This window comes from Dermochelys coriacea, chromosome 1 (assembly GCF_009764565.3).
Source record: "Dermochelys coriacea isolate rDerCor1 chromosome 1, rDerCor1.pri.v4, whole genome shotgun sequence".
In the NCBI taxonomy this organism is placed as follows: domain Eukaryota; kingdom Metazoa; phylum Chordata; order Testudines; family Dermochelyidae; genus Dermochelys; species Dermochelys coriacea.
The window spans coordinates 245,715,061-245,730,297 of NC_050068.2; the positions used below are offsets into that span (position 1 = coordinate 245,715,061).

Here is a 15,237-nt window from a genome sequence, read left to right on the forward strand (position 1 = left end):
TGAAGGGAAGCTGAAGAGAGGGATGTACTTAGTAAATAAGATGACATAATAATGTTGCCAGCTCTCATGATTTTATCGCAAGACTCATAATATATGGAGTTTGCCTTAAAGCACCAGCTGCTGGAACCAAGAGATTGCATGAGAACGTCAGTCTTCATTTAAATTACATTTCTAGCTCACTTGGTTGCAGAGAAAAGCTTGAAAATGTAGAAAAGGAGTACTTGTGGCACCTTGGAGACTAACCAATTTATTTGAGCATAAGCTCAATCCATAAGCTTCATCCGATGAAGTGAGCTGTAGCTCACGAAAGCTTATGCTCAAATAAATGTGTTAGTCTCTAAGGTGCCACAAGTACTCCTTTTCTTTTTGCGAATACAGACTAACACGGCTGCTACTCTGAAACCTGAAAATGTAGAGTCCGTGTGACTTAAATGCTCAAACAGAAGTCAAATAAAAAGGAACTTCAAATGAATTATATTTTTAAATCTCATTGCTTTTAGGCCACTTGTTATTTCTGGGGCCCAACTAATGATTTTTGAACACATAAGTTTGGCAGTAGTGATGATGTATAAAAATTATACATACTTTGTATTTTTCTCCCCACCCTTCATACGTCATTTGTTGTATTAGATTGTAAATTCTTTGAGGCAAAGACTCAGTCTGGAAAGGAAAGAATCATATTCTTTATTCCCATACCCTCTTCATGTTTGCTGGCAGAATTGGAAAAGCTTCGTTGGTAAGGGATTGATATTAGTTTACTTCGATCTGCATATTTCAGTGGAAACTGCCTCAAATATATTGGGATGTAGTTCATAGAAAAAGTTTGACGTAAATTTGCAGGATTTGTAAATCTATTGCAGGATTATGAAAAATGTCTACATACTGCTAATATTTTAAGTATGGAAGTGTAATATGTTTTTAATCTCTGCAGGCTTTTTTCAGATCACAGCTTCGTGTCTCAGTTCACGCAATAACTTAAACGCAAACTATTTATTTTTTTTATTTGTATCACTGTAAAATGATTCTAAGGGAGAGAAACACTCATAACTTTGTAGTAAGAGGTGTGTACCCAGACCATAGAATGCATAATTTTAGGCTTCATCTGTAAACTGATTAGTTATTTGCAGTCCTGTCTGATGCATGGATTTTGCCAATTGAGCTGGGTGAAACAGGAAAGATGTTCTGGTCTGGGTGGCTAAATATTTTGAAAAAGCCAGCTGTTAAAAGACTGAACACAAAAGTTATCTATTCCAAGTTACTGACTGGAATAGATAACTCATAGCAACATAGGGTTGCCAGTTGTCTGGTTTTCCACTGGAACTGCCGATCAAAAAGCTACCCTGGTGGCTCCAGTTGGCACCATCAACCAGGCCATTAAAAGTCCAGTTGGTGGCACAGCAGGGGCATAGGGCTAAGGCAGGCTCCCTGCTTGCCCTGGCTCTGTGTGGCTCCTGGAAGCGGCTGCCAGGTCCCTGCAGCCCCTAGATGAATGGGCAGCCAGGGAGGCTCTATGCGCTGCCCCCGCCCCAAGGGACAGCTATGCAGTTTCATATTGGCTGGGAACAGCAACCAATGGGAGCTGCGGGGGCGGCGCCTGTGGGTGTGAGGGCAGCACGTGGAGCCTCCCTGTCCCCCCCATGCATTTAGGGACTGCAGGGATCTGGTGGCCTCTTCCCAGGAGCTGCAGTAAGTGCCACCAGGACCTTGCACGTTAAACCCTCTCCTGCACCCCTGCCCCAGCCCAGAGTCCCCTCCCACACCCAAACTCCTTCCCAGAGCCCACACCCACTACCCCGATACCTTGTTAATCAACATTTTAGAATCTTGTAGTTTTCATTTAATATTAATCTTTTGTGTGTAATAGAGAATACTTCTCTTTCTTATGTTCCTTTGTGATATTTCATGTAATAGATGATTTCCTGGAGCTATATCAAGCCATCAGTTTTTTTAAATAGACCTCTTTACTGAGGTCAGTAGAAAGTTCTGCTTAACCAAGAAGGCATGCTGTGGCCCTAGTACATTATCTATCTTGCTATTCTTATTTGTATGTTCCATTTTTGTTATTTGAAATGTTAGTAGTTTGTATACAACTAAAAGAAATCTAATTATAAGTCATTAGTAGTTTGGCACAATACTGATCATAGTTAGAAAAATGTGGTTTTTTTGTTGTTTTGTTTGGCAAAATATGCCTTATCTAGAGTATGCAAAACTTGCATGAAATATACAAAATTGTTTATACATTTTCTTGAAAAATTCAGTATTTTTTCCCACTTTCACTATCTGTTTAACAATATTCCTAGTTGTGAAGAGAGACGCATGTTCTGTGCATATACATGTACATATCATACTATGAAGACATTGTTATACCTCTATCATTAAGGCTGAGACTTGAATGTAAAGCAGGTCTAAAATCCGTCTTTCATCCCTTTAATTAAAGATTTTAGTCATCAGATTCAATACCCTAATTCTTCAGAGCAAAGCTGAATTTCTCATAATTTTTGAGCTAAGTCTTTGACATGGGAAACAATTTAAAATAGGCTCCTTCTAAAATTTCCCCTGAGATTCTAAGTTTTTTCCAGGCTCCTGTAACTAAACAACCACAAGTTTCATAGTAAAGGAGTACTTGTGGCACCTTAGAGACTAACAAATTTATTTGAGCATAACTGATGAAGTGAGCTGTAGCTCACGAAAGCTTATGCTCAGATAAATTTGTTAGTCTCTAAGGTGCCACAAGGACTTCTCGTTCTTTTTGCTGATACAGACTAACACGGCTACCACTATGAAACCTTTCATAGTGGTAGCCGTGTTAGTCTGTATCAGCAAAAAGAACGAGAAGTCCTTGTGGCACCGTAGAGACTAACTAATTTATTTGAGCATAAGCTTTCGTGGGCTAAAACCTACTTCATCAGATGCATACAGTGGAAAATACAGTAGGAAGATTATATCTATCTATTTATCAAGATAGATAGATACACATACATAGAGAACATGAAAAAATGGGTGTTGCCATACCCACTATAACAAGAGTGATCAGTTAAGGTGAGCTATTAGCAGCAGGAGAAAAAAAAACCTTTTGTAATGATAATCAGGATAGCCTATTGCCAACAGTTGACAAGAAGGTGTGAGTAACAGTAGGGGGAAAAATAAGCACGGGGCCTGTCCTGTAGTAGGTGACTTTGGGGTACTCTTCTGGCTCCGTCAATCTGTTTCTTCACTTCAGCAGTTGGGTATTGTAGTTGTAAGAACACTTGATAGAGATCTTGTAGGTGTTTGTCTCTGTCTGAGGGGTTGGAGCAAATGCTGTTGTAGCAGTGCTGATAAGCAGTGGTCACATAAACACCACTCTATACAGGAAACCTACTGACCACTATGCCTACCTACATGCCTCCAGCTTTCATCCAGACCACACCACACGATCCATTGTCTACAGCCAAGCTCTACGATATAACCTCATTTGCTCCAACCCCTCAGTTACCTACTACAGGACAGGCCCAACAAAGAAAATAACAGAACGCCACTAGCCATCACCTTCAGCCCCCAACTAAAACCTCTCCAGCGCATCATCTACAACCTATCCTGAAGGACAATCCCTGGCTCTCACAGATCTTGGGAGATGGGCCAGTCCTTGCTTACAGACAGCCCCCCAACCTGAAGCAAATACTCAACAGCAACCACACAACAGAACCACTAACCCAGAAACCTATCCTTGCAACAAAGCCCAATGCCAACTCTGTCCACATACTTATTCAGGGGACACCATCATAGGACCTAATCACATCAGCCACACTATCAGAGGCTCGTTCACCTGCGCATCTACCAATGTGATATATGCCATCATGTGCCAGCAGTGCCCCTCTGCCACATTGTACATTGGCCAAACCGGACAGTCTCTACGTAAAAGAATAAATGGACACAAATCAGACGTCAAGAATTATAACATCCAAAAACCAGTTGGAGAACACTTCAGTCTCCCTGGTCATTTGATTACAGACCTAAAAGTGGCAATACTAAAACAAAAAAACTTCAGAAACAGATTCAAATGAGAAACTGCTGAACTGATATTAATTTGCAAACTGGACACCATTAAGTGAGGCTTGAATAAAGACTGGGAGTGGATGGGTCATTATACAAAGTAAAACTATTTTCACATGCTTATTTTTCCCGCTTACTTTTACCCACACCTTCTTGTCAATTGTTGGAAATAGGCCATCCTGATTATTGCTACAAAAGGTTGTTTTTGTTTTTTTTTCCTCCTGCTGATAATAGCTCACCTTAACTGATCACTCTAGTTATAGTGGGTATGGCAACATCCATTTTTTCATGTTCTTTGTGTATCTATATATATATCTGCCTACTGTATTTTGCACTGCATGCATCCGATGAAGTGGGTGTTAGCCCACGAAAGCTTATACTCAAATAAATTTGTTAGTCTCTAAGGTGCCACAAGTACTCCTCGTTTTTAAACAACCACAGTAACTAGAAACTCAACTTCACATTGCTTCATTTTCATTACATACCCACATTAGGAACATGTTAAAAATATAACCTAAAAGTTATTTCCACTGATTCGTAATAACCAATATTAGATCTGCAAAGAAGACTCACTTCCCCTCTCCTACATTGCCCCATCTAAAAACTTACCTTCACTCATCTCACATGCCCTAAAATAGAGTCTGAGACTGGGAACCCATTTCCTGTGAGCCAAGGCATTGGTATTTCAGGTGTTCTCATTATGCCATGGTGCATAGAAACTGGGCCAAGCACATCAGGTCTTCCAACACAGAGGTTCTCTACCTGGGGTATGCAGAGGTCTTCCAGGGGGTACATCGACTCATCTAGATATTTGCCTAGTTTTAAAACAGGCTACATAAAAAGCATTAGCCAAGTCAGTACAAACTACATACAGATAATGGCTTGTTTAGATGGCTCTATATACTATATGCTGAAATGCAAGTACAATATTTATATTCCAATTAATTTTTTATAATTTATATAGTAAAAATGAAAAATTAAGCAATTTTTCACTAATAGCGTGCTGTGACCCTTTTCTGTTTTTATGCCTGATTTTTGTAAGCAGGTAGTTTTTAAGTGAGGTGTAACTTGGGGATACACAAGACCAATCAAACTCCTTGAAGGGATACAGAAGTTTGGAGAGGTTGGGAGTCCCTCCCCTACAGTGTCCATATAAGAAAGTGAGGCTGCCCTACTAAATCAGCCACCACTTCCCACTATTTTAATGAGAGTGAAACCAGGCTGACCTTATGGAAATAGCTGTTGTTTTATGGTTGGGGGACTAGTCAGGATACCACAAGGAGAAGGAGAATCTGGGGAGTAGAGGAGAGTGAGGACACACATGGGGATGGCAGTGGCAGCAGAAGGTGAGAATAGCTGAATTGGGGTGTAGAGTGGGAGACTAGAAGAAGGCATGGCTGGCGTTTGAGGGCTTGTCTACGTGAGCAAATTTACCAACATAATTCTGGTGAATTTTACTGCTATAGTTACACCAGTATAATTCCACACTTGGACACTCCCATTCTGGAATAAGAGCGCCTTTGTCTAGTTTACCTTATACCATTTCCAAAGCAACATAAAAGCAAATGATATAATTAGGATGGTAAATTTCCCCATGTAGACCATCCCTGAATGGGGCACAGAGAGAAAGGGGGGCAGCAGGAGACCGAGGAGGTATAGGATTCAGGAGCATATTGAGTGGAGATGGTGCAATGTGGGAGCAGGAGAAGTTGAGGGGAGGAGAAAATTGGGTGTCCATCTACCATACAGTCCAGAGAAGGTTTTGGAGAGGAGAATGTGGGGTGCAAGAGGGAGGCTGAGGTGGTTCAGAGGAACATAAGAGGTAGGAGAAGACTAAAGAGATGGGAAGATGAAAAGGTTCAGGAAGAGACTAATAGGGATGCAGAGGAAAAGAAGGCAACTGTGGGGGAAATATAAAGGGAAAAGGAGGGAAAATATGGGGGCAGGAGACAAAAGTCAGTGGGATAGTGAAGGAAATGGGACAGGAGGAGAGACCAGGGTGATGATCCAGCAGAGGACCAGAGAGGATAGAATGACAGCTTCTCCACCCCAGGGGTTAGGAGATGGCCCAGAGTGGAAATTCATACACGTGTTTGTGTGCGTTTCAGGTAAAATTTTGGACCTGAAATGCTTTCACCCTTTGGTTGTGGGAAGCTTCCCCTTAAAAGGGGAAAAAGCAGATGGCAAACTTTTTTTAAACGTATTTGGCTTAAAAATGGTAGGTTTTTTTTTTAATCTCCCGCATTTGAGGTCCCTAACTCGTGATGATTTTAATGCTTTGCGTTGGCAATATCACAGTTACATTATTTTAACAAGTCTGGTCCCTGCTTGCTTTTTCCTTTAACTGGGTTCTGTAATGCATGCAAATAATGTGGACCCTGAAAATGTGTAGTGAAATGGTTCTTCCCGCAGCTTTGAGGAAACTGCTGGGATTTTGGCGGGCGGGAGGGGAGGGGCAAATAATTTTTGCAGAAAAACCAAGAATTTTTGTAGCCTCTAAAGTCCAAATGTAAGACTTTATCTGTAAATTATCATACTAACCTACAGCGTCCTATAGTTGTTTAAACTTTTCTGGTCTCTGCGGTGCTTCTGAGTGCATGAAGACAGTAGGAGTGCTATTTTATAAGCTCCAATAATACAGTGCTCATTATATGGTTAAGCAGATTTAATGGAGACTATCTTGTGAAAGCATCTACTTAAGTCTGAAGAGAGAAGTTTTGGCATGCAGCAATATGACTGGTGGCAGCCCTGAAACTTAGGACCAAAGGGTGTTTCAGTTGCTTGCAGATACTAACATTTACAAGGATGGTAATAGCATTAAAGCTTGGGTGAATACTACAAAAAATAAGCCGCTAACAGACTATCACATAAAAGTGATGTACTTCAGTGTTCTGCAAACGTTTGCAAAGATGTCTGGAGCATGTGTGAGTCGTAGTCGTAAAAATGTGTTTGCTGGGAAGATTCGCACCACAAATTACTTATTCAATTCCTCTTCTTAATAAAAGATTTACTCTTACAGACAGGTAGTGGAAACAATATCTTGGATGAAATCCTAGCCCCGTGAAAGCCAATTGACTTCATTGGGCCAGGATTTCACTCCATGTGAATAAGGTGAACAGCCACACAAGTGAATAGTAGAGCTGTTCCAAAATTTTTCCATGGAACATTTTTCCATTAGAGAATGCCATTTCATCAACATTTCCACACAACATTTTGATTTCATTTTTTTTCCCCCTGAGGTTGAAATGTTTTGTTTCAAGGTTTTTGTAATGGAGCATTTCAGTTTTTCTGTTTAAGAATTGACTCCATTGCAATTCTTTTCTGGTTTTAAATATATCATATTTTTTAAAAATTGAAATTGGAACAAAATGATCTGGAATAATATTTTTTGGAATTTCAGTATGGGGGGGAAATTCAGAACTGTGGAATTTCCCATGAAACAGAAAATCCATTTCCTGCACAGCTCTGGTGAATACTCTTACTACAGCTAACCTTTTATCTGGAATCCATAGCCTGATTGTCTACATAAAATGTTTGTGCAATAATTTTGATTAACTAACAGTCATGCAAAGAACAGTCAGTTTAAACTATATTGGAAACAAAAAAAAAAGGGCTGAATTCATCTGGCAAAAAATAAGAATTAATTCATCCAGCTCTGAAATGTTAATGGTAATTATCAGGGCACTAGTTGTTCAACTGTGTAGGAACCTGGGGATGGAGAGTGTGGAAGCGTTTGGCAAATACCTAGTAATAATACAAAGCCATCTGCACAAACAGGAAAACTGTTACATGTTTTGTGTTTGTTCTGCACTGCTCCTGATTTTTACTTCCCGGTAAATCCTTTGGGAATTTTATGTCATTTTGGATTACTTTGTGTTGGGGGGGGGAGTTACTAATTAAATGTAGACCTTGAATTGAATTACCCTGAACTATTCAGAAAAAGAATCTTGCGTTTTTTCAGGAGACAGATGAGGAGAAACGTCACAAAATTGCCGATGAGCTTTTGCATACAGAAAGAGCCTATGTCAGCCGACTTGACCTCTTAGACAAGGTGAATTTTGCTTTAAGAAGTGCTTCATTCTTTTACTTACTTATACTGCAGTTCATGTGAGCCTTATCTGTTTGTAAAAACCACATTAAGGGATTGTGGGTTTTTGCCTTCTGCTAATCCTCTGAACTAAGCAGTCATTTGCAACAACTACTTCATTTTGTTTTTAAATAATTTCAATGTTTGCAAAACATACCAGTCCCTGATGGACATAGAAACTGAATTCTTGTGTTTAGACCACAGTGTGAGCAATAGAAGTGCAAGCTTCCATACCAGTGGGACAGCCTAGAAAGAGGAGAGGCTAATTTCATCTCTCTGCTTATTCATTTCTTGACCTTTGCTGAAACTGCCAACAAGAATGCCAATGTATAGTGGTATGTGTTTGATGTAATCACCTGCGCACTAAGCCATTGAACATTGAATTTTGGTGACTACTGATGTTAGCCAGCTTTCAAACAGTGACCTAGAAGAGAAGCATCCCATCTTAAACCTTCTCTTCTCTATTCTTCCATCACATGGTCTGCCTAATTCCTGTTAAAGTAAATGGAAGTTACTCATATTCTCTGATGGAAGAATTGAGCGCTTGCACTTTTCACAGCTTCAACCTATATTTGTCATTTCTTAAATGTCAAACTTTCTGCAGTTCTCTAATTTTCTTTGAGCCTGCCTACTTTCTCATATATGTCCACTATACCTAGATATCTCTGATCATGCATTGCTTTGTCAGCTAATCATGTTTTTCATCTTCATTTCATGTTGATGTTTCCTTGGTCTAGCACATGGGCTTGTAAATCAAGATCAGGTCTGAAAAGTCCTAATTGCTATATTAAACAGCTGGTAGCTGTCAGACTGCTTAGGCATATCAGTTTTGGCTCTCATGAATATGAGAGAAATGATTAACATAGCTGTCTTGCATGAATACGTGTTGAAAATAGACCTTTCTTGCAAATAAGAGCATTGTTTTAGGGCATAAAGGCATAAGTCACAGTAAAATATTCAAATTTGCTTTTAGTCTCTTTTGACAGACATTGTAAAAGTATTTTCACAATCCCAATTAAAGATGAATTTCTCCATGCAAGTTTTTCCAAAATATCAGGCAAAATTCAGAGAAAAGTTTACAGATTACACCTAAAACTACCAGCATCATGGGAAAAAAAAGGAGAATGGTGGAGGCCGTGTTTATATCCCTAAATGTAATTAAAATAATACTTATGTAATGTTTATAATCCCTTCCATGCCTACATTTCTATGATTCTGTAGGTGGGTTTTTTTAATTGTACTGCTATAGTATCAAAAGGCATAGATTCAGAATCATAGCCCTCTTGTGCTAGATGTCTTAAAACACACATGAAGGCACAGCCCCTGTCTCCAAAGCGCTCAAGGGGATCCAATTTGTACAAGCAAAGTGCTCAGGGTGATGGCTGCAAAACATCATGCTGAGCTCAGTGTTTTATGAGACACAGTGTGGGGCAACAAGGGAGCATCCAAGGAGATGAATTAACAAGATAACTTTTCAGCTTGGAAAAGAGGAAACTAAGGGGGGGATATGATAGAGGTCTATAAATCATGAGTGGTGTGGAGAAAGTGAATAAGGAAAAGTTATTTACTTGTTCCCATAATATAAGAACTAGGGGCCACCAAATGAAATTAATGGGTAGTAGGTTTAAAACTAATAAAAGGAAGTTCTTCACACAATGCACAGTCAACCTGTGGAACTCCTTGCCTGAGGAGGTTGTGAAGGCTAGAATTATAACTGTTTAAAAGAGAACTGGATAAATTCATGGAGGTTAAGTCCATTAATGGCTATTAGCCAGGATGGGCAAGGAATGGTGTCCCTAGCCTCTGTTTGTCAGAGGGTGGAGAAGGATGGCAGGAGAGAGATCACTTGATCATTACCTGTTCGGTTCACTCCCTCTGGGGCACGTGGCATTGGCCACTGTCGGTAGACAGGATACTGGGCTGGATGGACCTTTGATCTGACCCAATATGGCCATTCTTAAGAATATGGAAGTAGGAAGGGAAAGGGGATGTTGAGGGAGAAGCAAAGAAAAGAAGATAGGATGGAGGACTAGAAAGGAGGCCAGAAAGAAAGGCCAGTCAGCTGATAGAAAGAATGCCTGTAGTCCAAACTGAAAGAAAGCAAAGTATGATGACATCACTTGCACCCAATGTGTTCTGGAAGTGCCTTATTCCCCAGGGCTTCACTGCTGCTCTAGCTCCTGGAGGGCACATTGGAGTGGGGAGTTCCACTGATATCTGAAGGAGATGAGAAGTGTGGGGACGATACTTCAATAATTTTGGATACTCCCACAGTTTAGCAACAACAGTAACCATCTTGAAATGCTTGGGGGGGGCCAGGGGGGTGTTTGTCTGCTATGTACCACTTAAAGATAACAGAAATGCACATTGGCCTGTCAACTTTTAAGTCCTCCTCCTCTATTGCAGGTATTCTATGGCAGACTATTGGAGGAAGCTAACAGGGGTTCATTTCCAGCTGAGGTGGTCAATAAAATCTTTTCTAATATTTCATCGATCAATGCCTTCCACAGTAAATTCTTGCTTCCAGAGCTTGAGAAAAGAATGCAAGAATGGTAAGAATTGTTTTGAAAGATACTAAGCCTTTTAATAATGGGTCTGAGCTAGCATAGAAATTGTTACATGACTGAGACAGAAGACACTTTACCGTTAAAATGCTCCAAGGAAGTTCTGCTGCTGCGAAAAAGTGTTTGCTGCTCTACTACTCATCAGGGTTCGTTTAATAGAGGAATTAAGCATGTCCTTAGCTTAAGCACCTGCGTTGTCTCAGTGAAGTCAATGGGATTACTTGCCTGTGAAACCTTTAGTTGAATGGAAGCGGTAGCCCTTTAAGATTACATGCTACTGGGTGAGTCTGTTGCCTGAAATACAAGAATTGGTACAAATGAATGTTTATACAGTTATTGTGCAGTAACCTGATGGTGCATTAATTTTTATCGTTGCTTTCTACTCTATAATAAAGTAGAATTCCTTTTATTATTACATGTTTTAACTTTATCATTTAGTAATTAACACCTGGTTCTAAATTATTTTTAGGATGATGATGTCATGGCATTTTTTCAAAGGAAAGTCATGTTAAAAGAGCAAGCCAGGGTGGTATATGTGTTAAAATATTGTGTAATAAGCTTTTTATTTTCCCTCCTGAGTGAAAATAACTAGAAGTGTGCCTGTGCTGTGATAACACTAGACATAGTGGTTGTCAGCACACACTCAATTTATTTAATCCAACCTAATTCTTCAAAAAAAAGTAACATTTTCTATAAAGCAAGGAAATATCATAATTAGATAACAACTAGACAGCATAAAATAAAGTAATGCTTAACATTAAGCTTGCATTCTTTACAATATTAAATACTTTATTATAATGGTGTATATGAGAAATTCATCTTTTTGTATTCATCAAATAAAAAAAATCTGATACTAAATGTGAACCCAAATATTAAACTGCTCAATTTTGGGGGAGGGGAAGTACGATTTACTTCAGTAATGCTTTAAAAGCTATAGCATACATAAACTGTTCTGCCTTAGAGCACAAATTATAGGAGACAGACTGTATTATGTGTCGTATTAGTAAAATACTGTGACAGGATTCCGGAGTACAATCTGGAACTGTGGGACAACTGTTCCCCCTTAACTCTCCAACCTGGGCTGTCTCTCACAAAGCTATGCCAGTGACAAACAGCAAACCCTTCTAGGCACTATGATCACTTAGCCATCATCATGTAGAGCCCCGCACACAGCAAAATTGTATGAATGCTCTCAGCCACCCATGAATAAGGCTATGATTTAGTCACGGGTATTTTTAGTAAAAGTCACGTACAGGTCAGGAGCAATAAACAGACCTGGCCATGACTTTTACGAAAAATACCCCTAACTAAATCTTAGGTGCTAAGGAATGTGGAAGAGGAGGGAGCACTCCAGCGTGTGGGGAAGGTGCTCCAGCAGTCGCTGCTGTTCCTGGGGGCAGGTGGACAGCCTGGGGCCTCCCTGCTGCCGCTGCTGCTCCTCTGGGTTAGGGATGGCCCCAACTGCTGCCACTGCCGCTACTGCTCCTCCAGGTGGGGGGGGGGTGGCCCAGGGCTAGCAGGCACAGCTGAGGGTATAGCTTGAGGTAGAGTTTCATTGCAGCCTGGTCTGGCAACCTGCCTGCTTTGCTGTGAGAATGCAGGCTAATCAAGCCCAGGTTCTGTTAGGCCTCCAGTGCTAACCCACAATTCTACCTAGGCTGTGATTTCTTCTCTACCTCCTTCCTTCTGCATTGAAGTCACCTACACTGGCTCAGTACTTTAACCCCACATTTTCTCACTCCATTTTTGCTGTGCTTCCAAAGAATTTGAGCAGAGCTAGTCCATGAACGTGTGCTAAGAATCACTTTGTGGCTTGCAGACTGAATTCCTTAGTGATGATCTCATTAGAAGTTCTTGATGCCGAATGCTGTTTGGTTTTGTGTACAAAACAGTCCGTGTTAATAATGAGGAGCTCCGCTTGGAAGTTACATAGATAAAGTGTTCTTATGTCACTGACACAGGCAGCAGCTCCATGCTAAGTGAGAGAGAGCATCCTGCAAACGAATTCACGGAACAGCCCAGGTTAATTCATACCAAGAACCATGGGATATCCCATCAGAAGTCCCATCCCAGTTCATTGACTAGTGCAGCACCACGGGGGATACTATTGCACAAGGAGAACTTTGCGGTGGGGATGCACCAGGCTAGGTTAGTCTGGGCTAACTACAGTGAAGCCATATACACTAAATGGCACTAGAATTATAAGCTCTACGGACTTTGCTGGGTTGTGTTCGGTGGATTAACTACGACTGTTTTGAACAAAAGGCATTGAGAACCTGTTTATATTACAGCAGGCATTTAATCATGAGTAAATGGTGTTCCAGTTGGTCATGACATCTTGAGACTAGGGTTGTTGAATAATCGCAGCTAACTTATGCAATTAACTCAAAAAAATTAATTGTGATTAAAGAAATTAATCATGATTAATTGCACTGTTAAACAATAGAATACCAATTGAAATTTATTAAATATTTTGGATGTTTCTACATTTTCAAATATATTGATTTCTATTATAACACAAAATACAAAGTGTATAGTGCTCACTTTATATAATTTTTATTACAAATGTTTGCACTGTAAAAATGATAAACAAAAGAAATAGCATTTTTCAGTTCTCCTCATACAAATATTGTAGTGCAATCTCTTTATTGTCAAAGTGTAACTTACAAATGTAGATTTTTGTTGTTGTTACATAACTGCACTCAAAAACGAAACAATGTAAAGCACAAGAGACTACAAGTCCACTCAGTCCTATTTCTTGTTCAGCCAATCGCTAAGACAAACAAGTTTGTTTACATTTACGTGAGAGAATGCTGCCTGCTTCTTATTTACAATGTCACCTGAAACTGAAACAGGCATTTGCATGGCACTTTTATAGCTGGTGTATCAAGGTATTTATTTGCCAGATATGCTAAACATTCGTATGCCCCTTCATGCTTTGACCACCATTCCAGAGGACATGCTTCCATGCTGACGATGCTCTTCAAAAAACAAAAAATGTTAATTAAATTTGTGACTGAACTCCTTGGGGGAGAATTGCATGTCTCCAGCTCTGAGTTTTACCCACATTCTGCCATATAGTTCATGTTCTATCAGTCTCGGATGATGACCCAAGCACATGTTCGTTTTAAGAACACTTTCGCTGCAGATGTGACAAATGCAAAGAAGGTACCAATGTGAGATTTCTAAAGATAGCTACAGCACTCGACCCAAGTTTTAAGCATCTGAAGTGCCTTCCAAAATCTGAGAGAGATGAGGTCTGGAGAATGCTTTCAGAAGTATTGAAAGAGCAACAATCAGATGCAGAAACTACTGAACCTGAACTACCAAAAAAAGAAAATCAACCTTCTGCTGATGTCATCTGGCTCAGATGATCAAAATGAACATGCAACTGTCTGCTCTGCTTTGGATAGTTGTTGAGCAGAACCCGTCATCAGCATGGATGCATGTCCTCTGGAATGGTGGTTAAAGCATGAAGGGACATATGAATCTTTAGTGCATCTGGCACGTAAATATCTTGCAACACCGGTGTCAAGGTTCCTTCCCCACTCTGAACTCTAGGGTACAGATGTGGGGACCTGCATGAAAAACCCCCTAAGCTTATTTTTACCAGCTTGGGTTAAAACTTCCCCAAGGTACAAACTATTTTACCTTTTTGCCCCTAGACTTTATTGCTGCTACCACCAAGTGTCTAAAAAATGTATAACAGGGAAAGAGCCCTCTTGGAAACATCTTCCCCCCCCTCCCCAAAAATCCTCCCAAATCTTACACCCCCTTTCTTGGGGAAGGCTTGATAAAAATCCTCACCAATTTGCATAGGTGAACACAGACCCAAACCCTTGGATCTTAAGAACAATGAAAAAGCAATCAGGTTCTTAAAAGAAGAATTTTTTAATTGAAGAAATAAAGTCAAAGAATCACCTCTGTAAAATCAGGATAGTAAATACCTTACAGGGTAATCAGATTCAAAACATAGAGAATCCCTCTAGGCAAAACCTTAAGTTACAAAAAGACACAAAAACAAGAATATACATTCCATTCAGCACAACTTATTTTATCAGCCATTTAAACAAAACAGAATCTAACGCATATCTAAGTAGATGGCTTATTAGCCCTTTACAGGAGTTCTGACCTACATTCCTGCTCTGGTCCCGGCAAAAGCAACACACAGACCAAGAGAGCCTTTGTTTCTTCCCCCCCTCCAGCTTTGAGAGTATCTTATCTCCTCATTGGTCATTTTGGTCAGGTGCCAGCAAGGTTATCCTAGCTTCTTAACCCTTTACAGGTGAAAGGGTTTTTCCTCTGGCCAGGAGGGATTTAAAGGTGTTTACCCTTCCCTTTATATTTATGACAGCCGGCTACAACAGTGCCATGCAAACTCACTTTCAGGTGACATTGTAAACAAGAAGCGGGCAGCATTATCTCCTGCAAATTGTAACCAAACCTGTTTGTCTGAGTGATTGGCTGAAATAGGACTGAGTGGAATTGTAGGCTTTAAAGTTTTACATTGTTTTATTTTTGAATGCAGGGTTTTTTTGTACATAATTCTACATT

At 40.0% G+C, this 15,237-nt stretch overlaps 1 protein-coding gene across 6 annotated transcripts in view; it reads left to right on the plus strand.

Annotated features, from left to right (window-relative positions):
• FGD4 (FYVE, RhoGEF and PH domain containing 4) overlaps window positions 1-15,237 on the plus strand; it is a 174,261-nt gene that overhangs the window by 142,404 nt on the left and 16,620 nt on the right. For all 6 annotated transcript variants that reach the window (XM_038406892.2, XM_038406937.2, XM_038406921.2 and 3 more), the window contains exons 5-6: window positions 7,994-8,083; window positions 10,526-10,671. In XM_038406892.2, coding sequence (XP_038262820.1) covers window positions 7,994-8,083; window positions 10,526-10,671 — 236 coding nt within the window. The remainder of the gene's footprint in view (window positions 1-7,993; window positions 8,084-10,525; window positions 10,672-15,237) is intronic.